Source organism: Heterodontus francisci, chromosome 12, assembly GCF_036365525.1.
Source record: "Heterodontus francisci isolate sHetFra1 chromosome 12, sHetFra1.hap1, whole genome shotgun sequence".
In the NCBI taxonomy this organism is placed as follows: Eukaryota; Metazoa; Chordata; class Chondrichthyes; order Heterodontiformes; family Heterodontidae; genus Heterodontus; species Heterodontus francisci.
The window spans coordinates 21137177-21164822 of NC_090382.1; the positions used below are offsets into that span (position 1 = coordinate 21137177).

General features: G+C 46.7%; 1 protein-coding gene across 1 annotated transcript in view; it reads right to left on the reverse strand.

Annotated features, from left to right (window-relative positions):
• LOC137375553 (serine/threonine-protein kinase 32A-like) overlaps positions 1-27646 on the reverse strand; it is a 344635-nt gene that overhangs the window by 93656 nt on the left and 223333 nt on the right. The window contains exon 5 of the mRNA XM_068042898.1: positions 20606-20643. Coding sequence (XP_067898999.1) covers positions 20606-20643 — 38 coding nt within the window. The remainder of the gene's footprint in view (positions 1-20605; positions 20644-27646) is intronic.

The window sequence follows — 27646 nt, forward strand, 5'->3', positions numbered from 1 at the left end:
CCAAGAGGATGGATGGACCACCCCCCTACCCCCTCCCCTCCACCCAAGCTCTGGTGTCTCCATGCAGCAGCAGGTCCCTTTGATTGCAGTATAATCGGAGCGGAGGCAGGAATCTGCCTTTAAGTGGCCGTTAATTTGGCACTAAGGGCCTCAATTAGCTTGGGGTAGGAAAGCCCTCTTTGGCCTTCCTCACCCCAGACAAAATGGTATGGGGCCAGAACAACATCAGGCACGTTGCCCGGCACCAGCTCTTGCCATCTGTGTGCTGCCCCCCCACCCCCCCCCACCCCCGCCTCCATTCCCATTTCCAAGAGCAGGATAAAATCCTACCCACTGTCTCTGATAATATTTGTACAAATGTGAAGTAGTCATGTAACTAATCAAGCTGTCCATGTTTAGTGGAGACATTTGGGCAAGGTTGCACCTTGCCAAATCACTTGCTCTGACAGATTACAAGCAGAAAACACATCCAGCTATTCCCCTCCTCTATATTGTCTGAGCTGTTGGCTGTGGTTTAGTTGGTAGCACTTTCACCTCTGAGTCAGCGACTTGTGCATTCAAGTTTCACTCCAGAGACTTGACCACAAAAGCTACTTCAATGCTATACTGAGGGAGGGCTGCACTGTCAGAAATACCATCGTTCGGATGCTAAACCGAGTCCCCATCTGCCCTCTCATGGCAGTATTTGAAGAGCTGAGGAGTTCTGACCAATATATATAGCTCAACCAACATCACCAAAAACAGATTTTCTGATAATTATTACATTGCAGTTTGTGGGATCTTGCTGTGTGCAAATTGGCTGCTGCATTTCCTACATTACACCAGTGACTACACTTCAAAAGTACTTTATTGGCCGGAAAGTGCTTTGGGATGTCCTGAGGTTATGAAAGGTGCAGTAGAAGTTTAAGGTCTTTCAGTGTATAATTGTTGGTGGTACTAAATTATACAGTTCTCAAAATCGCTGTACAGGGATGGGAGACGATGTCAAACATGATTCCAGCTCTTGATTGCAGCCCCCAGTTACATCCTCAGCTTCCTATTGGAGGATGCACTGTTTGAATGTTCAGTGAGAACAGGATCAGGATCTGAGCTGGTGTTCTCCCCACCCAACCAATGTTCTGAGTAGCCTGGCTGACATTCAGGGCTCACACAAGAATGACCATTCAGGTGAGATACTGGAGGGGGCAGCTTTTGAACTGTAGGCCCCAGCACCTTCGGGAAAGTAAGGGTGAAACTGGAGAAAGAAGCTTCGCTAGCCTTTGATTCCAGATTAAATGCCTGCATCTGACTCTGCTGTAAATTCCACCAGCTTTCTCCTGGTGACCTCTGGCACTGATCCTGCTAAATTACAGGAAGGTCATCTAATTTACGTGAACTGGGTGAGAGCCTGAGCCACTAGAGGTGCATCTTTGGCCCCCGTCAAAGGAGGGGCAGATGCCAAATGTAGGCATAGGTGGCAGGATTGGGGGGTGGGGGAAGGCTGCACTGCAGGCCTGGATCCTCAAGATTGGACTCAGATCTGCCCTTCCAGCAACATTACCTATTACGCCAGTAACATTGTTTGGGACTGACAGTGACTCCTATCCCAAACCTTCTTCTTCTTTGGCCTCCTTGTCTCGAGAGACAATGGGTAAGCGCCTAGAGGTGGTCAGTGGTTTGTGGAGCAGTGCCAGGAGTGGCTATAAAGGCCAATTCTAGAGTGACAGACTCTTCCACAGGTGCTACAGATAAAATTGGTTGTCAGGGCTGTTACACAGTTGGCTTCCCTTGCGCTTCTGCCTTTTTTCCTGCCAACTGCTAAGTCTCTTTGACTTGCCACACTTTAGCCCCGCCTTTATGGCTGCCCGCCAGCATGGCGATCACTGGCAACTGACTCCCACGACTTGTGATCAATGTCACAGGACTTCATGTCGCGTTTGCAGACGTCTTTAAAGCGGAGACATGGATGACCGGTGGGTCTGATACCAGTGACGAGCTCGCTGTACAATGTGTCCTTGGGGATCCTGCCATCTTCCATGTGGCTCACATGGCCAAGCCATCTCAAGCGCCGCTGGCTCAGTAGGGTCTAAATGCTGGGGATGTTGGCCGCCTCGAGGACTTCTGTGTTGGAGATACGGTCCTGCCACCTGATGCCAAGGATTCTCCGGAGGCAGCGAAGATGGAATGAATTGAGACGTCGCTCTTGGCTGACATATGTTGTCCAGGCCTCGCTGCCGTAGAGCAAGGTACTGAGGACACAGGCTTGATACACTCAGACTTTTGTGTTCCATGTCAGTGCACCATTTTCCCACACTCTCTTGGCCAGTCTGGACATAGCAGTGGAAGCCTTTCCCATGCGCTTGTTGATTTCTGCATCGAGAGACAGGTTACTGGTGATGGTTAAGCCTAGGTAGGTGAACTCTTGAACCACTTCCAGAGCGTGGTCGCCGATATTGATGGATGGAGCATTTCTGACATCCTGTCCCATGATGTTCGTTTTCTTGAGGCTGATGGTTAGGCCAAATTCGTTGCAGGCAGTCGCAAAACTGTCGTTGAGATTCTGCAGACACTCTTCAGTGTGAGATGTTAATGCAGCATCGTCAGCAAAGAGGAGTTCCCTGATGAGGACTTTCCGTACTTTGGTCTTTGCTCTTAGACGGCCAAGGTTGAACAACCTGCCACCTGATCCCAAATAGGCCTGCTGTAATCTACAGGGAAGGTCTGGTGTGTCCAGGCCCCAGCCTGATCTGTGGCCCTTCTGCACATTCCTTATGGTAGGAGTATGCCAAAAGGCCCATGGATTCTCAGCCTCTTTACTTCACTTATATTATTTAATTTATATTCCACCACACAACAATCCTAATTTCATGTTCATTGCTCCCTATCTCTGTAACCTCCTTCAGCCCTACAACTCTCAGAGTTAGCTGCACTCCTTCAATTCTGGCCTCATGCTCATCCATGATTTTAATTGTTTCGCCATTGGCAGCGATGCCTTCAGCTGCTTTGACCCTAAGCTTTTGGAATTCCTTCCCGATACTTTTCCCCCTTCTACACCTCTCTCCCCCTTTAAGTCATTCCTTAAAAACTGTATAGTTGACTTAACGTTTGGTCATCTGACCTAATATGGGGCTTAGTGTCAATTTATGTCTGATAACGCACCTGAGAAGTGCCTTGGAACATTTTACGACATTAAAGACGCTATATAAATGCAGATCGTTGCTGTTTAAAGCACAAAACAAATAAAACAATAAAGAAGGTGTAAATGGTTGTTATCGCCAAACTGTGCTTGGCAGGATGTTGTAGGTGTCGAAACAAAACAAATATCAGCAAAATAAAAAAGGCATAATAATGCTGACACTCAGATTCTAAGAACATTACAGAAAATATCCTTGCATTAAGATTAAATTTGCTCGTCCTTCTGCACGCTCATAACTCCAAATGATTAGTTTGACTGAAATTACACATGCCTCGAGGCACTGAAAGCCACTTAGGTGTGTTTCTAATAGTGCTGTATGTGAATCAGATTCACATAACCACTCCTGAGTCGATTGTATGTCACACCTTGTACTGAGAACCGCATTCATTACCAAGCAGTCATATCATCATGTCGTTACCTCTGCACAATTTACAGGGAAGGTGGGGGTGGTTGAGCCCACCTTCAATGGGACTGTGAAATTAATTTTGCTTTCTTTGTTTAAATGTTTCAGCTAAGTAGAGCAAGGGGAACAAAATAACTGATATAACCACGTGGAGTGCACAGACTGCAGACTGCTACCAGTTGCTGATGTATGAGATTGTATGTGCGTTTTTCTCTCTCTGTCATGTTTATTAACATATATAAATTAGCTGTGAGGCTCTCCTCCCACTGCAGGGTTTACCCAGGGTCTGACAGATGTCGAATAGTTTGATGTGGTGCGATGTTATTCCATCATGTAGTTAGCGCAACAGAAGCCCTACTCTTCTACTGCCCTGCAGCTGCAGTTCTAACCTGATGCAACTAATATGACCAAGTAAAAATGACCCTCACCAACACCCATAAATCAAAGTAAGCTGCAAGCCGTTCCTACTTGACAACAGTGATTGCACTTCAAAAAGCATTTCATTGACTTTAAAGCACTTTGGGATATCGTGTGGGCATGAAAAATGCTATTTAAATGCATCTTATTTGAAGGTGCAAAGTTAGTCTCATTAATAGCTTTGTTCCTAAATAAACAACCCCTGTGCAATTCAGTTGCCGAGACTAGAAAGGGCACAGGTTCAATCCCTAGTTTTCTCTGTGATAACCGAATCAGCTAGGGCAGCAATTGATGTCCTATAATTGCACTAAACACCCCTGCGCAGAGAAAGCAAAAATTGGCCAGGATTCACAGTTCAATTCACTATCCAGAATGTGCACTGTTTAACATCTCATTTGAAAGACAACTCTGACGGTGTAGCATTCCCTGGGTATTGCACTAAAATGTTAGCCTAGATTATGTGCTCAAATCCCTAAAGTGATTCTTGATCTCACAACCTTCTGACTCAGAGATTTAGTGACTATTGGCATTCCTGAACTCTTTCAATAGCATCTATTGCCCCCGTAATTTGTACAGTGATTAGTCAACAAATCTCAGGGTAATTTGACCAGATTCTTAACTAGTTACAGCTCCAAAATCCAATGTTCTTTATGCCTCTCTGAGCAGTATTTCTGAATTGTGCTACTTCAACTGGAGTGTAAATATATGCAAGCTAACTGTCAGCCTTTTCAGCTGATATCAGGGTTTCAAGCTATGTGTCAGCTTGTCAGCATTTCAGAAGCAAAAGCATCAGCCTTTTTCCACTGGGATTGAAGATTATCAATATGAAGCACTCAAATCAGTTGGAGAATGGAGACTGAAAGTTGTTAGAACCAATTAATTCACTACCTTCTCCTCCGACTGTTGCTTGCGCACAAATTTGATGCAGATGAGCAACGATTTTCAAGAGTCACAGTTATAAGGTATGCTAATCTTTTGTCCCTCAAAGGAATGATATATAACATGCAGTTTCTGAAGTCTTTTTTTTATTTTCCTTTTCTTCAAAACTAGTTACAGCCATTTTTTGAGAAAAGGAGGATTGACCCTGGTGTGACTATATTAAGAACACTGGAAACAAGAGTAGGCCATTCAGCCCCTCGAGCCTGCTCCACTATTAAATTGGGTTATGGCTAATCCACATTGATGGATTTTATTTGAACATCCTATCACCGCACTTGTGGAATCGGCATGGCTTGGAAAAAAATATGACTGACATGGCAATGAGTTTAACTTCATTTGAAAATAGTTACATCTAGATACCCAAAAGATTTTACTACAATATACTTCTGTGATGTGTGGTGTAGACTGTTGGACTATTTGTAGAGCCTGGATGTGACCCTTCATAAACCTGAGCCCATCAAAATTCTGCAGCCCATATCCCAAGTCCTGTTTACCCATCACCCCTTTCTGCTGATCTACATTGGCTACCGGTCTGGCAAAGTTTTGATTTTAAAATGTGCATCATTTTTTTCAAATTGCTCCATAACTTCACTCTTCCCTATTTCGGTCATCTCCTCCAGCCCTACAACCCTCCAGGATCTCTGTGCTCCTCTATTTCTGGCCTCTTGAGAATCCCTGATTTCAATTGCTTCACCATTGGTAGATATGCCTTCGGTGGCCTGGGCTCTAAGCTTCGGAATTTCTTCCCTAAAGCTCTCCGTCTTGCTCTTCTCCTTTAAGACACTCCTTAAAACCTATTTCTTTGACCAAGCTTTTGGTCATCTATCCTAATATCGCCTTTTGTGACTCAGTGTTCAATAATGCTTCTGTGATGTGCCTTCGGATGTTTTACCACATTAAAGGCTCTATATAAATGCAAGTTGTTGTTGATTGTTTATGGGTGTACTGGGGGAGGTCCCTTTGTTCCTGTGTAGAAGCTGGGACACAATCCACATCACCTGTGTTATAGCACAGAGAAAGGATGAGTGACGTTAACAATCAATAAGTAACAAATAGATTGCAAACCTGGGACTGGAAGAATTCAATCACATCAACCCAAGAGCACAAAATTCAAGCATATTCCTGCAAACTGCATATCTGTGCACTGCAACATGGAACCCGCACCCTGGTGCAGTACGTGGACATACTTTGGAGTTCGAAGACTGGCACACTACTTGAGCTCATTCCATTATTAAACCTGAGACTCCTACAGCCATCATAAAGCATAAGTGCTAACCCAGTCGTGTTTGTTCATGACCTGGACCCCCGATAAGACCCTATTTCTGTAAGTTTTTGGTGATGTGAGACCAGATATACCTGCGCCAATGCTACACCAAGATGCCAATTGAAAGCTTTGCAGTGGAAGCTGACAACTTAGGAAGCCCCTGAAGCACCCATCCCCCCCTCCCCTACCCACCCAACTCACTCAGCTTTGCCTCCCTTTATGGTGCTAACCTTGTAGGGATAAGCAGAGACTCCTCGCACATAAAGCTGTCCCAGAAACTCTGACTGAGGGCAGCATAGCCGAGTCCCAGCAAGTTTTCTACCGTTCTGTTGGACATCGGGCAAACATACAATGGGAATTCTCTAGAAAAACTGCATGGTTTTCAGGGCCGCGATCTCAGCCTGCCGTGAAAAGACAGGCAACTTGCGCACTGATCACTCCAATGGGTGAGTCATTTCCATCAGGAATAGATGCGAGATCGATGGGTAGATAAAAATATATAATTTAAAGAGGCACTAAGGTTATTTTAAGAGTCTAGTGCTGAGTAACTATCCAGTCACAGTTAGCAGTCATGCTGTATGATGTTGTAAAGTGGAATGAGTTCCAGTGGCAGGGTATGTGCCCACTAGGACTGGCAGCTTAAGGAAGTCTACATGCTCGTTTGTGTTCTTTTTTTGGATATTAATTTCCGATCATTCACTGCTTATCTTCGTCGTTATATTTTTATATTTCGACAGCTTACTTTATTGCCAAAGGAATTCATGGGAAAGTAAAATGCACCATTCAAAGCTTTAACCAAAAGCAAAATCCGAATCATCAAGCAGATAATCTCGGCGGAGGAAGATTCAAGCTTCACGCCTTCTGTGTGGGTGTGTGAAAATTGGATTGCAGAGTAATGGGTTTTGCTGTCATTGTGTGAAAATGTACCAGATAGAATAAAATGATGTAGAACAACATTCTTTTTGTACTGTGCTGTAGTCTAGAATCCTGATTTAACTCTCTGGCCTTACATTACCAATGGGCATGCATCCCAGAAACAGCTATGTGGTTGGAATTGCAAGAAGATGGGAAGCCTATACATGAATTGGCAATGCAGATTAGCTGTGCTAGTTGGATATATTTTTGAAGGAACGCAAATGTTGTGCAACTACTTGTGAACAACTGCCTGACTGCATCAACGTCTGAAAGGCTGACAAGGCGCCAGATCTCAACACACAGATGTGTTGCATTCCTGTCAGGCAAGCCCCCCCATCTGCCAAGAATGAGGAAAATTAATTTAGCCACATGAATATTTTAAACAGTTGTTGGTGAAGAAAGAACTTGCTTTAAAAAACAATTGGAGACTTTGGCAGGAGAGAGACATTTGCATATCAACAGACAGTACTTCAAAGGAAAAAGGAGCTATTCCCTGCTCCAATTTAATCCACAATGGACTTTTGATTGCCAGACATTGAAGCATTTCAAATTAACTACTAAGATGGCCGAATACACAAACAGACGTGGTCAGGCCAGTTTAGTCACATGACTAACTGACTGTTGGTGATTTTTGAATTTGAACTTCCAACAGGGAATTTGGACTCAGAAAGATGTTTGCTCCTGGACTGGAAAAGACCTCTCTCCTGTCTGCTCTCACCTCGCTCTCACCAGCTTCGGAAATCATTGAAGGCACATGAACCCCAAGAGAGAAAAGTCTCCTACAGCGAACAATGTTTAAAAAGAATACTGAGCTCCAACGAAAAGCAAGACTACTTACAAAAGGACTACAGTGAGCTTGAAGCACAGTAAACAAGAAACTCTTCTGACATTGCCTCAAGCCTCTACATTTTATTTTTCTTCTGCTCTTTTCTGTCCCTATTTGCATGCGTGTATCACGTGTGCATGTTAGCGTGGGCGCGTCATATATCAGTAGGCGTTAACCATATTAGAGTTTAAGTTTAAGGTTTAATAAATTTCACTTTTCTTCTTTAAACCTAAGAAAGCCTGTTTATGCTCATTTCTTTCCCTTATAATTGGAAAGTGGTGAACAAGGATTCAGCAAAGGGGGAGCTCAAAACACAGTGGGTTTAAAATTAAACCCTGTTAGAATAAGACCAGGTGAACACAGCAAAAGACCCCTAGACACCTTTCTCACCTGGTCGTAACAATCCCACTCTCCCAATTAAACAGCTGTTGGCATTTCTAGCCAACACTTAGAAACAGCACACCTCAACATAGATCAGACATCCTGAGGCGGCCGATTTAACTGCTTGGATTTGGCATCCTTGGGAGAGGTGGGATTCAAGTTCTGATCCATCTTTTACTTCTTTTCTCTTTACCCCTCCTAGATGGCTCTCTCATGCCTCCCCATGCATCCATCATAGAGCCATAGAACCATAGAAAAATTATGGCATAGAAGGCAGCCATTCAGCCCGACGTGTCTGTGCCAGACAAAAAAAAACTAATCCTATCTTCCAGCACCTGGTCCATAGCCATGCAGGTTACAGCACTTCAGGTGCATGTCCAGGTACCTTTTAAAAGAATTGAAGGTTTCTGCCTCCACCACCGTTCCTGGCAGTGAATTCCAGACACCCACCACCCTCTGGGTGAAAAAGTTTTTCCTCATGTCCCCTCTAATCCTTCTACCAATCACCTTAAATCTGTGCCCCCTGGTAATTGGCCTCTCTGCTAGGGGAAACAGGTCCTTCCTGTCTACTCTATCTAGGCCCCTCATAATTTTATACACCTCAATTAAGTCACCCCTCAGCCTCCTCTGTTCTAAGGAAAACAACCTGAATCTATCCAATCTTTCCCCATAGCCGTTACTTTCAAGCCCTGGCAACATACTTGAAAATCTCCTCTATACTCTCTCCAGAGCAATGATGTCCCTCCTGTAATGTGGTGACCAGAACTGTTCGCAATACTCCAGCTGTGGCCTAACCAGCATTTTATACAGTTCCAGCATTACATCCCTGCTTTTGAATTCTATACCTCGGCCAATAAAGGAAAGCATTCCATATGCCTTCTTCACCACTCTATCTACCTGCCCTGCCACCTTCAGAGACCTGTGGACATGCACTCCAAGGTCTCTCACTTCTTCTACCCCTCTCAATATCCTCCCGTTTATTTGCCACTTTTCCGCCCACTCAACCAAACCATTGATATCTTTCTGGAGTCTACGGCTATCCTCTTCACTATCAACTACACGGCCATTTTTTGTGGCATTAGAAAATTTCCCAATCATGCCTCTCATATTTAAGTCCAAATCATTAATATATACCACAAATAGCAAGGGACCCAACAGAGTCCTGTGGAACGCCACTGGAAACAACTTACCATTCACAAAAACATCCGTCGACTACTACCCTTTGTTTCCTGTCCCTGAGCCAATTCTGGATCCAACCTGCCACATTGCCCTGTATCCCATGGGCTTTCATTTTACTGACTAGTCTGCCATGTGGGACCTTGTCAAATGCCTTACTATCACGCCTCCTTTCATTTTTCCCCTCGCAGGTACTCTGCTTTCTCCAATCTCTACTCTAACCCTTCAGCACTCCTTGACTTTCCTGCTCTCTTGCTGCCATCCCCTGCTTGACTCCCTCTTAGTTGAACCTACAGATTCTTTCTGTACCTCTCTTGACTTTCTTTGAAGGGCCCATCGAGACCTACTTCATGGTCAGCAGTCAGCGCCCTTGCTTCTTCGCTGACTGCAAACTCCAGGCTATTGTCTTCAGTCCTCAGCACAAACTCCATTTCCTAGTTGCCAACTCCATCCCTCTCCCTGTCTGAGGCTGAACCAGACTGATTGTAACCTTGGTGTCATATCTGACCCCAAGATGAACCTCCGCCCACATATCTGCGCCATCGCTATGGCAGCCGATTTCCACCTCTAACATTTCCCGACTCAGCTCGTCTACTGCTGAAACCTTCATCTATGCCTCTGTTACCACTAGACTGTACTATTCTAATGGACTCCTGGCTGGTCTCCCATTCTCTACCTCAATAAACTTGCTGCCAATATCCTAACTTGCACCAAATCCTGTTCACCTTTCACCCCTGTGCTCACTGACCTACATTGGCTCCCGGTCAAGCAACACCTCTATTTTAAAATTCTCATCTTGTTTTCAAATCTCTTCATGGCTTCGCTTGTCCCTATCTCCTGTAATCTCTGCCAGCCCTACAAACCTCTGAGATATCTGCACTCATCTAATTCTGTCCTCTTGAGCACCCCCGATTTTAATCGCTCCAACATTGGTTGCTGCACCTTCACTTGTCTAGGCCTCAAACTCTGGAATCCCCTCCCTACACCTCACTGCCTTTCCACCTCACTTTCCTCCTTTAAGACACTCCTTAAAACCTACCTCCTTGACAAGCTTTTGGCTATCTGACCTATTATCTCCTTATGTGGCTTTGTGTCAAATTGATTACACTCTTGTGAAGCGCCTTGGAACATTTACTATGTTAAATCATGATATAAATGCAATTTGGTGTTGCTGTCGGAGCAGCCAACCTTTGCAGTTGATTTTTTGAGTCGTCCTTCCATCAGTCAAAGCTCTCTGCTGTGAGTGGAGTCTCTCTATGTTTATTTTACAGTACCCAAGATAGCTCTTATCATCTGTCACTAAACAGGAACATTTCAGGCAGTCCAAACAAGATTTATCCATCATCTGAGGCTCCTTTAAAAAGGAGCTAGATAAAGACAAGAACAGAAAATCAGTTCTGATGAAAGGTAGCAGAGACCTGAAGCGTTAACTCCATTTTTCTCTCCACAGATGCCGCATGAGCTGCAGAGCATTTCTAACATATTCTGTATGTGTTTCAGATTTCCATCATCCACACTATTTTGCTTTAGTTTTAGATAAATATTCAGTTGGAAATGAAGTAGATGCAGAGTTAGGGGGTCAGTGATTGTGGGGACATTGGGGGGAGTTGGTGACCATGGGGGATCGAGGGGAGTTAGTGACGGAGGGAGATTGAGGGGAGTTGGTGATCTTTGGGATTGAGGAGAGTTGGTGATGGAGGGAGATTGAGGGGAGTTGGTGATGGAGGGAGATTGAGGGGAGTTGGTGATATCAGGGAGATTGAGGGGAGTGGGTGATCTTTGGGATTGAGGAGAGTTGGTGATGGAGGGAGATTGAGGGGAGTTGGTGATCTCAGGGGACTGGGGGGAGTTGGTGATCTTGGGGGATCGAGGGGAGTTGGTGATCTTGTGGGAGGAGATTGAGGGGAGTTGGTGATCGTGGGGGATCGAGGGGAGTTGGTGATCTTGTGGGAGGAGATTGAGGGGAGTTGGTGATCGTGGGGGATCGAGGGGAGTTGGTGATCTTGTGGGAGGAGATTGAGGGGAGTTGGTGATCTTGGGGGAGGAGTGTGAGGGGAGTTGGTGATCTCGTGGGAGGAGATTGAGGGGAGTTGGTGATCTCAGGGGACTGGGGGGAGTTGGTGATCTTGGGGGATCGAGGGGAGTTGGTGATCTTGTGGGAGGAGATTGAGGGGAGTTGGTGATCGTGGGGGATCGAGGGGAGTTGGTGATCTTGTGGGAGGAGATTGAGGGGAGTTGGTGATCTTGGGGGAGGAGTGTGAGGGGAGTTGGTGATCTCGTGGGAGGAGATTGAGGGGAGTTGGTGATCTTGGGGGAGGAGATTGAAGGGAGTTGGTGATCTTGGGGGATCTAGGGTAATTGGTGATCTCGAGGGAGGAGATTGAGGGGAGTTAGTGATCTTGGGGGATCGAGGGGAGTTAGTGATCTAGTGGAAGGAGATTGAGGGGGGTTGGTGATCTCGTGGAAGGAGATTGAGGGGAGTTGGTGATCTTGGGGGATCGAGGGGAGTTAGTGATCTTGGGGGATCGAGAGGAGTTGGTGATCTCGGGGGACCGGGGGGGGAGTTGATGATCTCGGGGAGATCGAGAGGAGTTGGTGATCTCGGGGGACGTGGGGGGAGTTGGTGATCTCGGGGAGATCGAGAGGAGTTGGGGATCTCGGGGGGGGATCGAGAGGAGTTGGTGTTTGTGAGGAGATCAAGGGGCGTTGGGGATCTCAGGGGGGGTATTGAGAGGAGTTGGTGTTTGTGAGGAGATCGAGGGGCGTTGGGGATCTCGGGGGACTGGGGGGAGTTGGTTATCTAGGGGACTGGGGGGAGTTGGTTATCTCGGGGGACAGGGGGGAGTTGGTGATCTAGGGGACTGGGGGGAGTTGGTGATCTCGGGGCACAGGGGGGACTTGGTGATCTCGGGGGACTGGGGGGAGTTGGTGATCTTGGGGGACTGGGGGGAGTTGGTGATCTCGGGGGACTGGGGAGAGTTGGTGATCTTGGGGGACTGGGGGGAGTTGGTGATCTCGGGGGACTGGGGGGAGTTGGTGATCTCGGGGGACTGGGGAGAGTTGGTGATCTTGGGGGACTGGGGGGAGTTGGTGATCTTGGGGGACTGGGGGGAGTTGGTGATCTTGGGGGACTGGGGGGAGTTGGTGATCTCGGGGGACTGGGGAGAGTTGGTTATCTCGGGGGACAGGGGGGAGTTGGTGATCTCGGGGCACATGGGGGAGTTGGTGATCTCGGGGGGATTGAGAGGAGTTGGGGATCTCGGGGGACCGGGGGGGAGTTGGTGATCTCGGGGAGATCGAGAGGAGTTGGGGATCTCGGGGGGGGGATCGAGAGAAGTTGATGTTTGTGAGGAGATCAAGGGGCGTTGGGGATCTCAGGGGACTGGGGGAGTTGGTGATCTCGGGGGACTGGGGGGAGTTGGTGATCTCGGGGGGATTGAGAGGAGTTGGTGATCTCGGGGGACTGGGGGGAGTTGGTGATCTCGGGGGACTGGGGAGAGTTGGTGATCGCGGGGGGATTGAGAGGAGTTGGTGATCTCGGGGGACCGGGGGGGAGTTGGTGATCTCGGGGAGATCGAGAGGAGTTGGGGATCTCGGGGGGGGATCGAGAGAAGTTGATGTTTGTGAGGAGATCAAGGGGCGTTGGGGATCTCAGGGGACTGGGGGGAGTTGGTGATCTCGGGGGACTGGGGGGAGTTGGTGATCTCGGGGGACTGGGGAGAGTTGGTGATCTCGGGGGACTGGGGAGAGTTGGTGATCTCGGGGGACTGGGGAGAGTTGGTGATCTCGGGGGACTGGGGAGAGTTGGTGATCTCGGGGGACTGGGGGGAGTTGGTGATCTCGGGGGACTGGGGGGAGTTGGTGATCGCGGGGGGATTGAGAGGAGTTGGTGATCTCGGGGGACTGGGGAGAGTTGGTGATCGCGGGGGGATTGAGAGGAGTTGGTGATCTCGGGGGACCGGGGGGGAGTTGGTGATCTCGGGGAGATCGAGAGGAGTTGGGGATCTCGGGGGGGGGAATCGAGAGAAGTTGATGTTTGTGAGGAGATCAAGGGGCGTTGGGGATCTCAGGGGACTGGGGGGAGTTGGTGATCTCGGGGGACTGGGGAGAGTTGGTGATCTCGGGGGACTGGGGAGAGTTGGTGATCTCGGGGGACTGGGGAGAGTTGGTGATCTCGGGGGACTGGGGAGAGTTGGTGATCTCGGTGGACTGGGGGGAGTTGGTGATCTCGGGGGACTGGGGGGAGTTGGTGATCTCGGGGGACGGGGGAGAGTTGGTGATCTCGGGGGACTGGGGAGAGTTGGTGATCTCGGGGGTCTGGGGGGAGTTGGTGATCTCGGGGGACTGGGGAGAGTTGGTGATCTCGGGGGACTGGGGAGAGTTGGTGATCTCGGGGGACTGGGGAGAGTTGGCGATCTCGGGGGACTGGGGAGAGTTGGCGATCTCGGGGGACTGGGGGGAGTTGGGGATCTCGGGGGACTGGGGAGAGTTGGCGATCTCGGGGGACTGGGGGGAGTTGGGGATCTCGGGGGGATTGAGAGGAGTTGGGGATCTCGGGGGGATTGAGAGGAGTTGGGGATCTCGGGGGGATTGAGAGGAGTTGGGGATCTCGGGGGACTGGGGGAAGTTGGTGGTCTCGGGGGACTGGGGGGAGTTGGTGATCTCGGGGGGATTGAGAGGAGTTGGTAATCTAGGGGGACTGGGGAGAGTTGGTGATCTCTGGGGACAGGGAGGAGTTGGTGATCTCGGGTGGGGATTGAGAGGAGTTGGTGATCTCGGGGGGGATTGAGAGGAGTTGGGGATCTCGGGGGACAGGGGGGAGTTGGTGATCTCGGGTGGGGATTGAGAGGAGTTGGTGATCTCGGGGGGGATTGAGAGGAGTTGGGGATCTCGGGGGACTGGGGGGAGTTGGTGATCTCGGGGGGGATTGAGAGGAGTTGGTGATCTCGGGGGGGATTGAGAGGAGTTGGTGATCTCGGGGGGGATTGAGAGGAGTTGGGGATCTCGGGGGACAGGGGGGAGTTGGTGATCTTGGTGGGGTGGTGGAAAAGCTGATTGTATGGAGATTTGGGGGGGGGCTTGCGATTGCGCTGAAAGGGTTGAGGGTGGACTGAGTGGTGGTGATGGGTGGGCTTCAGGAGAAGATTGTGAAGGTTGGGTGGGAGGGTTTACAGGGTAAGCTTGTTCAGTCTGAAGAAAACATTCCTGCTCCTCCTGAAACACAGGCAGTGGAGTAAAGGCAATCCGCTTATGGACCCAGCCCTTCGCGTCTCTCTTTATTGCCGGGTTTGTCCCAGGCTCAGGAAACCTGGACTACAGCAGTAAAAAATAGACACCTTGTTAAAATGGAGGACATCCAGCCTCCTTAAAATGTTTCTACAGCGTCCAGACTTCTAAAAGCGGATTGGTTGTCCGCCCCTCATCCCCACTCCTTTAAAACCGGATGTGGGTGGGTTCAAGGCAGGTTGTGTTTTGAAATTGGAAATTTTAAACACTTTAATTTGTCAGCTGACCCAAATCCACCTATTTTGGGGAGTTAAACCTACCCCGAAAGTGTCTGTTTTTTTCACAATTGGCTGTGGGAAGTGGGTGCACGGAGAGAATGGGTGACCAATGGTGGGAGTTTTGTGGCAACAGGCTAAGTGATGAAACCAGAATTGGCACCCCTAGAATGGGAAAATATTTTAAAGTTTGCTTGACGAACAACAGAACCAGGAAGTGCTTACAGAAAAATGTGCCTGGGAGGACCAGAGGTGGGTCAGGTAGTCGGGGGTTGGGGAGGGGGGGCAGGGGGGGAGGGTGAGTTGTGACCTTTCCAATCATTTTGAATTCAGTTAATGATGGATTGTTGGATTGCTAAAGTTGGCATTCCCCAGCTCCAGCTCAGACTTCTTCTTACAGCCCTCCTTGCTAGGCACTCTGTCCCCAGGATCCCCTTGCTGGACAGTTATCCCCAGGGTTTGTCACTCAGCACTAAGTCCCAGGGTCTCCTCGCTGGGCATTCAGTTCTTGCTGGGCACTCAGTCCTCTGAGTCTCCACACTGGGCACTCTGCCCCTAGAGCCTCCTCGCTGGGCACTCAGTCCCCAGGGTCTCCTCGCTGGGCACTCAGTCCCCAGGGTCTCCTTGCTGGGCATTCAGTTCCCAGGGCATCCTTGCTGGGCACTCAGTCCCAGGGTCTCCTCGCTGGGCACTCAGTTCCCAGGGTCTCCTCGCAGGGGACTCGGTCCCCAGGGCCTCCTCGCTGGGCACTCAGACCCCTGTGTCTCCTCGCTGGGCTCTCAGTCCCGTGGGTCTCCTCGCTGGGCACTCAGACCCCTGTGTCTCCTCACTGGGCTCTCGGTCCCGCGGGTCTCCTCGCTGGGCACGGTCCCCAGGGCCTCCTTGCTGGGCACACCCCTGTGTCTCCTCACTGGGCCCTCGGTCCCACGGGTCTCCTCGCTGGGCACTCAGACCCCTGTGTCTCCTCGCTGGGCACTCAGTCCCGCAGGCCTCCTCGCTGGGCTCTCAGTCCCCAGGGCCTCCTCGCTGGGGACTCAGACCCCTGTGTATCCTCACTGGGCCCTCGGTCCTGCGGGCCTCCTCGCTGGGCACTCAGACCCCTGTGTGTCTCCTCACTGGGCCCTCGGTCCCGCGGGCCTCCTCGCTGGGCACTCAGACCCCTGTGTCTCCTCACTGGGCCCTCGGTCCCGCGGGCCTCCTCGCTGGGCACTCAGACCCCTGTGTCTCCTCACTGGGCCCTCGGTCCCGCGGGCCTCCTCGCTGGGCACTCAGACCCCAGGGCCTCCTCGCTGGGTACTTGATCTTCTTGCTGGGATCTAGCCCAATTACTCTGAATTTTACCCCCTTAGAAATGGAGGCATGAATGTGTCAAATGAGAGATGAACTGCTCACGGAGGACCCTCAAATGGTTATAAATGTATGGAATTCTCTACCCCAGAGGGCTGTGGATGCTCAGTCATTGAGTATATTCAAGACAGAAGTTGATAGATTTTTGGTTACTAAGGGATATGGGAATAGAAATGGAAGATGAAGTTGGGATAGAAGTCCTGCCATGACCTTGTTGAATGATGGAGCAGACCCGAAGGGCTGAATGGCCTCCTCCAGCTCCTATTTCTTTTGTTTTTATGTCCTTATGTTAGAGACTAAGGAACATAGGAATAGGATTAGATCAGTCAGCCCCTCGAGTCTGTTCCACCATTCAATGAACTCACAGCTGATCTGTATCCTAACCCCATCTACCTGCCTTGGTTCCGTAACTCTTAAAACCCATGCCTTTCATAAGTCTATCAATCTCAATTTTGACATTTTCAATCGAGCACTCCCCTCCCCATCCCCACCCAGCCTGAACAGCTTTTTTGGGGAGAGAGTTCCAGATTTCCTTTGTGTGAAGAAGTACTCCTGACATTACCCCACGATAGACTGAGCTCTAATTTTAGCCAATGCTCCCTTGTTCTGGAATCTCCCACCAGAGGAAATAGTTAAACTCTGTTCTATAGGCACCTTCATCCCTCCGAATTTTCAGCCATGTGGGCACAGTCTTGTTGATGACTCCAGGCAGGTTGTTTAGCTGCAGGGGGAATATCAGCCCAATCAGGAGGAGCAGGGACCCCTTGGCCTATTTTCCCCTCCCCATTGTGGGGCATGGATGTCAGTTGGTGCATCATTGCCATCTTGGCAACTGAGAACAGCTGACATAGAGTGGGAAGCCATGGTCCAGACGTATCAGTAAAGTTACTGGTTAAAGTCACTGAACCAACAGGGTTGTCCAGCCTCCTATTTTCTTAACTATTTTTGTACATTTAATTTATGTAGTATAAATCACTACCAATAATAACAACTTGTATTTATATAACACCTTTAACATAGTAAAAATGTCCCAATGTGTTTCATCGGAGCAACATCAGACAAAATTTGACACTGAGCCATATCAGAGGATATTAGGATGTGAGTGAAAGCTTAGTAAAGAGGTTGGTCTTAAGAAGCGTCCTAAAGGAGGAGAGGTAAAGAAGTGGAGAGGTGGAGAGGTATAGGGAGTGAATTCCAGAGCTTAGGGCTTCTACAGCAAATAATGCTGAACTTCCCTATAAAGTTAGTCTATAAATATTCCTCTTTCCAGCCAATTCCACCTTCCCTCAAAACACTCTATCTCTCTTCCCAGAGCAGATACTGCAGTTCAGATGAGCAATGGAGGAAGACGAGAGAGAGAGTACGAGGATTAAAGGCTATGTGACTGGCTTTATGAGTAAGATGCTTGTTCACCATCAACTCACAGCAAATAGCTTCCTAGTTCCCAAGAGGCAGAATGTGAAGTCTTGCTGAAAAATGAAACCTCCTCACAAGGTAGCAGAATTCCTTCAGGGATATCTCATCATGGATAGATTAATGATATGCTAAATTAGCAAGATCAAAAATACTCAGCGAGTCTTAAACACTTGTCCAAAGCACTTTGCGTCTATTCTGAAAAACGATTGTAAATGAAGTCAATCCATGTTAACCTCTTCCTTCCATTCAGCTGGCACTCACAGCCTATAATGATGCTTAGCTGCAAAGCTATCAGTTATGATAGCTTAATGGCTTTGATGATGCTTAGACGCCGTCTAATCTTGAACTAGAGTTGAGCTTTAGGTCTATATTCCACAAGGTATAAGGCACTACACCAAGTGAAGATCTACTCATGCCAAATCAATGTAAAAATACTTTCAGAAAGCAATCAATCTGTTTCTTCAAATAGTAAATATACATCTGCAGGATGGAAGACAGTTGCATACCCAAGAACCTTCTATATTGTGAGGTAACCAGGGCCCGACGACTAGTGGGGCGCCCAAAGCTCCACTTCAAGGATGCTTGCAAATGTGACATGAAGGCCCTCAATGTCCACTACTGCAACTGGGAGTCACTAGCTAGTGAAAGAGGGAAATGGCGACACATCCTGTGGACAGGTGTGCACTACCACAATGACCTGGTGCGACAGCAGCTTGACAGCAGGCACCAAAGCCAAAAACAATAACTCATACAGTCACTTGGCAGCTTCACGTGCAGCACTTGTGGCAGAACCTGCCTCTCAAGGATTGGCCTTCACAGCCATTAACAAAGGTGCACCAAGAGAAGACACCCCACCTAAATGGATTTCTCTCAAATAGAGGTCTTTAAAATTATGAAAGGTTTGGATGGAATAGACACAGAGTGAGTGTTTCCACTTGTGGGGAAGAGAAAAACCATTAATATAAGGTAGTCACCAAGAAATCAAATAAGGAATTCAGAAGAAAGTTCTTTACCCAGATAGTGGTGAGAATGTGGAACTCACTACCCAGGGAGTAGTTGAGGCGAATCGTACTGATGCACTTAAGAGCAAGTTAGACAAGCATATGAGACAGAAGGGTTATGCTGATACAGTTAGACAGGGAAAGATGAGAGGAGGCTCAAGTAGAGCATAACCACAGGTTTGAATTGGTTGACATGAATGACCTGTTTCTGTGCTGTATATTCTATATAATTCTGTGTAAAAATAGCTTTAGCAAAGCCACACCCTTTTAGAGTCATAGAGTCATATGCGGCACAGAAGGAGGCCGTTCGGCCCATCGAGTCTATGCTGGCTCTCCATGGAACTATCCAGTCAATCTTACTCCTCAGCTCGATCCTGTAGTCCTGCCAGTTTATTTCCTTCAAGTGGCCATCCAATTTCCTTTGAAGTCATTGATTGTCTCTGCTTCCACCACCCTTATGCAGCCAGTTCCATAAGATGTCAAATCAATTTATCAAAGGGCTAGCAGGGGACTCCGCAGCAGAAGGGAGGACCTTATCTATACTGACTGACAAACATAGTGCCAGGTTGACCTGATGCAGAGTGCAGGTGCCTTTTGAAAGCACAGCATATGTAGAATATGGTAGTGTTCAGGACCAATATATATACAAGTACATAATAAGCAAGTGTGCGCAGTATAGATATTTCACTTGTGCTCATTGAGGAGATTGACATTCAATGGAAGAACTAATTACCATTGGGCCAACGACAGCAGGGGTCAGATGTAGACTAAAGTTTCTTTTTTCAGCCCGAAACCAATGAAGTCTGCACCACTGTCACATTTTCCCTTCCACAGCAATCTGAACAAGAATGCTAGTTTATTGCCAAATTATTGGCTGTTTATGCTATGGACTCAGAACCAGTTGGAATAAGGTTGGTGCTGAGAAAGCTGATTTCTGATCGAACCCTTAAAGTGGATCCAACAGCTTCAACTAGGTAAAAGGAATAGGGCGGCACAGTGGCGCAGTGGTTAGCACTGCAGCCTCACATCTCCAGGGACCCGGGTTCGATTCCGGGTACTGCCTGTGTGGAGTTTGCAAGTTCTCCCTGTGTCTGCGTGGGTTTTCTCCGGGTGCTCCGGTTTCCTCCCACAAGCCAAAAGACTTGCAGGTTGATAGGTAAATTGGCCATTATAAATTGTCACTAGTATAGGTAGGTGGTAGGGAAATATAGGGACAGGTGGGGATGTTTGGTAGGAATATGGGATTAGTGTAGGATTAGTATAAATGGGTGGTTGATGGTCGGCACAGACTCGGTGGGCCGAAGGGCCTGTTTCAGTGCTGTATCTCTAATCTAAAATCTAAAATCTAGGACTGGTCAGGAAATCATAGGTCAATACAGACATTGATATTCCATCCATCTCAATGAATGAGTGGAGAATCGATGAGTGCTGCTCTGTAATTTTCTCCAATGTGGCCGGGTCAGTGCTGTTCCTCGCTGGGAGCTCCCAATGGCAGGATCAGCCTGAGTCTGCAAGTCCAGAGAGTGAGTATCTACAGGTTATTCAATCACAGACATCACACCCAAGCCTGACCTTTGACATCCATGCAAATGCACTTCCAAACAGGAGACCAATCAGGAGTTGGAACACTGGCTGATATTCCCCCTTCCTATAATGGGGCACCGAGGCCAGTTTTAGTCTCCCAATTGTCCATCACAGAGTAGTTAACCAAGTATACTGTCCTTCACATCATCTAAAGGCACCTTACACTGCTTCACATTTTATATGTTAATCCAGAAGCACATCTTGCATTCTGCTACAACAAGTTTTATTTACTTTAACCACAGGCACTGTTTGCCACTTACCATGATCATCAAGAAGAATATTGTCAGGTTTAATGTCCCTGCAGAAAAAAAAAACAAAGAGGAATTAATTTTGATTAGTCATTTTTCTTTGGTTTCGAGGCTCAGGCCAGCCCTCATGAAAGTTTCTTTTCAAAACTGCTTCTAATTATATCATGCTAATGATCCAAAAGCTACAGATGTTTTCTGAAGTAAAATAAATGAACAGCATGTCACACAAATTAAGGTGGCAGTCAAAGGAAGTGTGGGAATAAGACAGTCTGTGCACTGATTAAGCAGTTATTATCAAAATGGGAGAAATTACATAGAATTACATGCAGCCTAGAAACAGGCCATTTGGCCTAACAAGTCTATGCCTGTTTTTATGGCCCACATGAGCCTCCTCCCATTCCTTTTCATCTAACCCTATCAGCATAACCATCTATTCCTTTCCTCCTAGTATTTAACTAGCTTCCCCTTGAACGCATCAATGCTATTTGCCTTTACTACACTGTGGGGAAGCAAGATCCAGATTCGAACCACTGTCTGAGTAAACAAGATACTGACTATCTTATATTTATGGTTGCTAGTTTTGTATTCCCCACAAGTAGAAACATCTTTTCTACATTTACATTATCAAACCCTTTCATTATCTGAAAGACCTCTATCAGGTCACCCATCAGACGACTCTTTTCTTGAGAAAAAAATCCATCCTGTTCATCCTTTCCTCATTTCTGGCATCATTCTTGCACTGTCACCAGGGTCTCTATGTCCTTTTTGTAATTTGGAGACCAGAACTGTGTGTAACACTCTAAATGTGGGAGGAGGCATGTGTAATGGAATAAGACAGTTGTCTATTAGTTGTGGTGACAGCCCGAAGATCCCCTTACAAGGTAGAAATGACCATGTAGCCAGATTCAAAATTCAGTTCACCCCAATGCACATTGATGTAGATCTTGACTGCATGCAATAGCATAAAATGGTTGATAGTGAGTCCGCAGTAGATTCTACATCTCTCCCTACATCTGGAAGAGATATAAAATGGGCTGCCAACTTGCTATCACCCATTATCGCACACTGTCAAGATCTACCCTCATTCTCCAATTTGATGCAGTTCAATAATAGGTGATCAGTTTAGGACACAATAAGTTTCCCCCATCAAGGTTCAGTTCTGCCCTATTAACCGCGCTCACACACAATGCATTTTTAACATTTCCGCAAAATGCCATTTCTGCTTCAAGGATTAAAGCTGGGTAAACTCACTGGCTCCACGGTTACAATGGGAAGCTGTTCCTTAAGGGAAGTGTAAGCTGGAGTCAAGGCTCCAACACAGTAGCACCCATTCTTTGATCTACTACTCTGGAGTGGGAGATTCGGCGAAATTATCCTGTGACTCCTGGGCTAGATGGTATATATCTTAAGGGGGTTGATAGCGACTAGTGTAGAACCTGTGGGACACTGACTGTAGTTGTAGAAAGATCAATTGAGTCTTAGTGAAGTTCTGCAAGATCAGAAGCAAGCAACTATAGTATCTACCTTGAAAAAAAGGAGCTCAATCTGACCCAAGGAACCTCAGGAATGTTAGTCTAACAGCAAACGTGGGCCCAATTGAGCTGACACTAAGGAATAAGCTAGAAGAGTAAGTCAGCATCAGCTATAACTCAGTGGTTGTACTCTTATTGCTCATTCATAAAGGTAATGGGTTCAATTCCCACTCAGTGATGAGCCCATAATCTAGGCTGATACTCCAGCACTATACTGCGGGAATGCTGCACAGTCAGAGGTGGTGCTATCTTTCACATGAGATGTTAAACTAATACTCTGCCTGTCCTTTCAGGTTGACATAAAAGATCTCTCAGCACTATTCAAAATGAGCAGAGGGGGTGTACTAGCCAACATTTGTCCCTCAACCAACATCTAAAAAACAGATTCTTTGATCATTTATCTTGTTATTGTTTGTGGGACCTTGCTACTTGCAAATTGGCTGCTACATTTCCCTATATGCTGTGACTTCAAAAGTATCTTACATTATTCTGCTATTAACAGTCTCTCTGGACTAATGCCTTGTCTTTCATCACAAGCATTAACACATGCTTTGCCTTTGTCCCAGGACAGCTTTGTTATTTAATCTCTCCTGCCCTAACAAACACTTTCCCCTTTGCTCTCTCCCCCACACTCCGTCCCATTCACTTGCTTAAACTTAATTCTTTCCTAACCTTTGCCAGTTCTGATGAAAGGTCACAGACCTGAAACGCTAACTTTGCTTCTCTCTCCACAGGTGCTGTCAGACCTGCTGAGTATTTCCAGCACTTTGTTTTTGGTTCAAAAGTTCTTAATTGGCTGCAAAGTGCGGAGGTTGTGAAAGGTGCTCCATAAATACAAGATTTTATTCTTTTTATCTCTAAAGCAATAGCTTGATAAGAAACAGTCAGCATGGATTTAGAAATGCTTGAGATAACTTCCTGACTTCTTTGAAAACGTTACAAATGTTACAGCTCCTTGCTGTGTAATTTGTTTGGGCTTTCAGAAAAACTTTGACAGAGTTCCACATGAATTGATGAAATAAAACTAAAGACCGTGGGAATTAAGAACAGGCCATGGGATTGGATAGAAATTGGCTAAACATGTAGGAAGATAAGAGGACTTGGGGGTGTCAGGCCAGACTGTGAAGGGGTTGGAGGGTGGGGAAGGGGAGAAATGTAGTGCTGTGTTCAATATGTCATCACAAATAGCACACCAAGGAAATAGGCTCCTCAAATCTAAGCAGATGTACAATAGAGAGTTTGCAGATGACACTAAGTTAGGAGGCACAGTAAGCTGTGTAGATGGGAGGAGGAACTAACAATGGGGCATAGACAGCCTAAGTAAGTGGGAAAAACCATGGTAGACAGAGGTTAATGTGGGTTAGTTTGAGGTCATCCACGCAGATCTGAGAAAGACAAATCAGGATAATTTCTTAATGTGAGAGCCTAGGACCTTTGGAGGAGCAAAGGGATGTGAGTGTCCAGGTACAGAGATCACAAAAGGCTAGTGCACAGGTACAAAAAGTTATCAAAAAAGCCCATGCGATATTGGCCTTTATCTTGAGAGGATTTGAATTCAAAAGTGAGGAAATGATGCTTCAGTTGTACAGAGTCAGGCCCACCTGAAGTCCTCTGTTCAGTTTTTGGGCACAAACTTTTGGGAAGGATATGGGTGTCCAACACCTCATCTGAAAGACAGCACCACTGACAGTACAGTGCTCCCTCAGTACTGCACTGGAATGCCAGACTAGACAGTACACGCCAGTCTCTGGAGTGGGATTTGAACCCACAACCTTCTGAATCAGAGGCAAGCGTGCTAGCAACTGAGCCACAAAAGACACCCTGAATCAATGCGATATGTCACTAATATTGCTGGATCCTGAGATTCCCAATCTGTATTACAAATAAATACATGTTGATGAAACTCGTTCAATAGTTAAAGTTCACACGAATACCTTCAATTAGCGATCATCAGACAGTAGAACAGGCATGCTGGCTGATCATTTCCCCTCCTATTCCAGAGGAGCCAGAGCCAACTATAGAGGCCCAAGCAAGATCAGCAACTCAACATAAATCAGTGGCCTACTGGTGTGCATTAAATGTTCAGGACCACAGACTGGTATATCTAATCGAGATAGCCAGCCCTAGCATGTGCTGTGTTAGCTGGTCTCATTTGGTGTAGCAGTTCCCCTCAGTGACTCTGCGCTCGGGAAGGGGTAATGAGCCAGGGATCGTGCTGATCGGCACTATCCCAGTCTCATCTGCAGAATGTGCATACATTTGGACATCGGACGAGAAGACAGCAAAACACATTGTGATATAGATGAATATTCTACTAACACTCTTGTAAAATCATACACCAGCAACAGTCATTACCTTCAGGATGGGGCAAAAGGGGGAAGAAGGTGCCAAAAAAACTAGCAATAACATGAAAAAAAAATGAGAAAAGAACACACTGTGACTAGGAATAGAAGCAACCAAACTATATCCCTGAATATGTATATTCAAAGTAAGTGCGGTTCTGCTAAAAACTAGATGGACAATGAAAGAAAAAGGCCTCAATTTAACACAGACTGTGCAAGAGAAAAGCTTCAATTTAACATGAGCCATGCAAGAGAAAGACCTCACTTTAACACAGGCTGTGTAAGAGGAAGGCCTCACTTAAACATGAGCCATGTAAGAGAAAGACCTCACTTTAACACAGGCTGTGTAAGAGAAAGGTCTCAGTTCAACACAGGTCATGGAAGGGAAAGGTTTCACTTTGACACGAGCTGTGCCAGAGAAAGGCCTCACTTGAACATTTTCAGACTCCAAACCTCAATATAGCCTTCGTCCAAACATGGACAAAAGTGCTGAATTCAAGAGGTGAGGTAAGAGTGACTGCCCTTGACATCAAGGCAACATTTGACTGAGTGTGGCATCAAGGAGCCCTAGTAATCAGGGGAAAACTCTCCACTGGTTGGTGTCATACCTAGTACAAAGGAAGATGTTTGTGGTTCTTGGAGGCCAAACATCTCAGCCCCAGGACATCGCTGCACGAGTTCCTCAGGGTAGTGTCCCAGGCCCAACCATCTTCAGCTGCTTCATCTATGTCCTTCCCTACATTATAAGGTCAGAAGGGGGGATGTTTGCTGATGATTGTGCGGTGTTCAGTACCATTTGCGACTCCTCAGATACTGAAGGTAATCAGATAGAGTCAACATGGTTTTGTGAAAGGGAAATCATGTTTAACCAATTTTTTGGAGTTTTTTGAAGAAGTAACATGTGCTGTGGATAAAGGGGAACCGGTGGATATACTGTACTTAGATTTCCCGAAGGCATTTGATAAGGAAAATAAAAGCTCATGGTGTAGGGGGTAACGTACTGGCATGGATTGAAGATTGGTTAGCTAACAGGAAACAGAGAATTAGGCATAAATGGGTCATTTTCCGATTGGCAAGATGTAACAAGTGGTGTGCTGCAGGGATCAGTACTGAGGCCTCAACTTTCTACAATTTATATAAATGACTTAGATGAAGGAACCAAAGGTATGGTTGCTAAATTTGCTGATGACACAAAAATAGGTAGGAAAGTATGTTGTGAAGAGGACATAAGGAGGCTACAAAGGAATATAGATAGGTTAAGTGAATGGGCAAAGATGGAGTACAATGTGGGAAAATGTAAATTTGTCCAGTTTGGCAGGAAGAATAAAAAAGAAGCATATTATCTAAATGGTGAGACATTGCAGAGCTCTGAGATGCAGAGGGATCTGGGTGTCCTAGTGCATGAATCGTAAAAGGTTAGTGTGTAGGTACAGCATGTAATTAGGAAAGCTAATAGAATGTTATCCTTTATTGCGAGGGGAACTGAATACAAAAGTAGGGAGATTATCCTTTAGTTATACAGGACATTGGTGAGACTACATCTGGAGTATTGTGTAAAGTACTGGTCTCCTTATTTAAGGAAGGATGTAAATGTGTTGGAAGCAGTTCAGAGAAGGTTCACTAGACTAGTACCTAGAATGGGCGGGTTGTCTTATGAGGAAAGATTGGACAGGCTAGACTTGTATCCGCTGGAGTTTAGAAGAGTAAGAGGCAATTTAATTGAAACATGTAAGATCCTGAGGGGTCTTGACAGGGTGGATGTGGAAAGGATGTTTCCTCTTGTGGGAGAATCTAGAACTAGGGGTCACTATTTAAAAATAAGGGGTCGCCCATTTAAGACAGTGATGAGGAAAACATTTTTCTCTCAGAGGGTCGTGAGTCTTTGAACTCTCTTCCTCAAAAGGCCATGGAAACAGAGTCTTTAAATATTTTTAAGGCAGAGGTAGATAGATTCTTGATAAGCAAGAGGGTGAAAGGTTATCGGGGGTAGGCGGGAATGTGGAGTCGAGGTTACAATCAGATCAGACATAATCTTATTGAATGGTGGAGCACGCTCGAGGGGCTGAGTGGCCTACTCCTGCTCCTAATTCGTATGTTCATATGTATCCACATGCAGAACAAGCTGAACAAAATTCAGGCTTGGGCTGATAAGTTACAAGTATCATTTGCGTGACGCAAGTGCCAGACAATGACCATCTCCAACACTAGAGAATCTAACCATCTCCCCTTGACATACAACAACATTACCATAGTGGAATCTCCCACTATCAACATCCTGGAAGTGACCATTGATCAGAAACTGAACTGGACCAGCCATATAAATATTGTGGCTACAAGAGCAGGTCAGAGGCTGGGAACTCTGCAGTAACTCATCTCCTGACTCCCCAAAGCCTGTCCATCATCTACAAGGCACAAGTCAGGAATGTGATGGAATACTCTCCACTTGCCTGGATGAGTGCAATCCTAAGAACCGTCAGGAAGCTCAACACCATCCAGGACAAAGCAGCCCACTTGGTTGTCACCCTATCCACCACCTTAAACATTCACTCCCTTCACCACTGATGTACAGTGGCAGCAGTGTGTACCACAAATAATATGCACTGCAGCAATTTGCCTAGCCTCCTTCAGCATAACTTTCTGTTGCCTCAACCACTTAGAAGGACAAGCACAGCACAACACCATCACCTGCAAGTTCCCCTCCAAGCCATACACCATCCTGACTTGGAACCATATTGCTGTTGCTTTCCTGTCGCTAGGTCAAAAACCCGGACTCCCTTCACAGCACTGTGGGTGTACCTGCACCAGATGGACTGCAGCGGTTCAAGAAGGCAGCTCACCACCACCTTCTCACAGGCATTTAGGGATGGGCAATAAATGTTGGCCTTACCATCGATGCTCAAAGCCCATGAAAGAATTTTTAAAAGCTGCGCAGTAAAGGTGACCTGAAATTATCACCAGCTGTCAAGAACCAGGTTGAAAATTAATTTGTTCCTCCACTTGTTGCAAGGGCTAGAGATCCCAATAATTCCATTTGCAGCTTATAGTGTCATGGTAACTTTTTGCTGCATGTCTCCAAAGTTAGGGTCATTAATCCATATTCATACACGTGCAATTTCTCTACGCAAAGTAAATTTTAAAATTGACAGATTCACGTTTCCAAATCTCCAGGATTGCTCTGA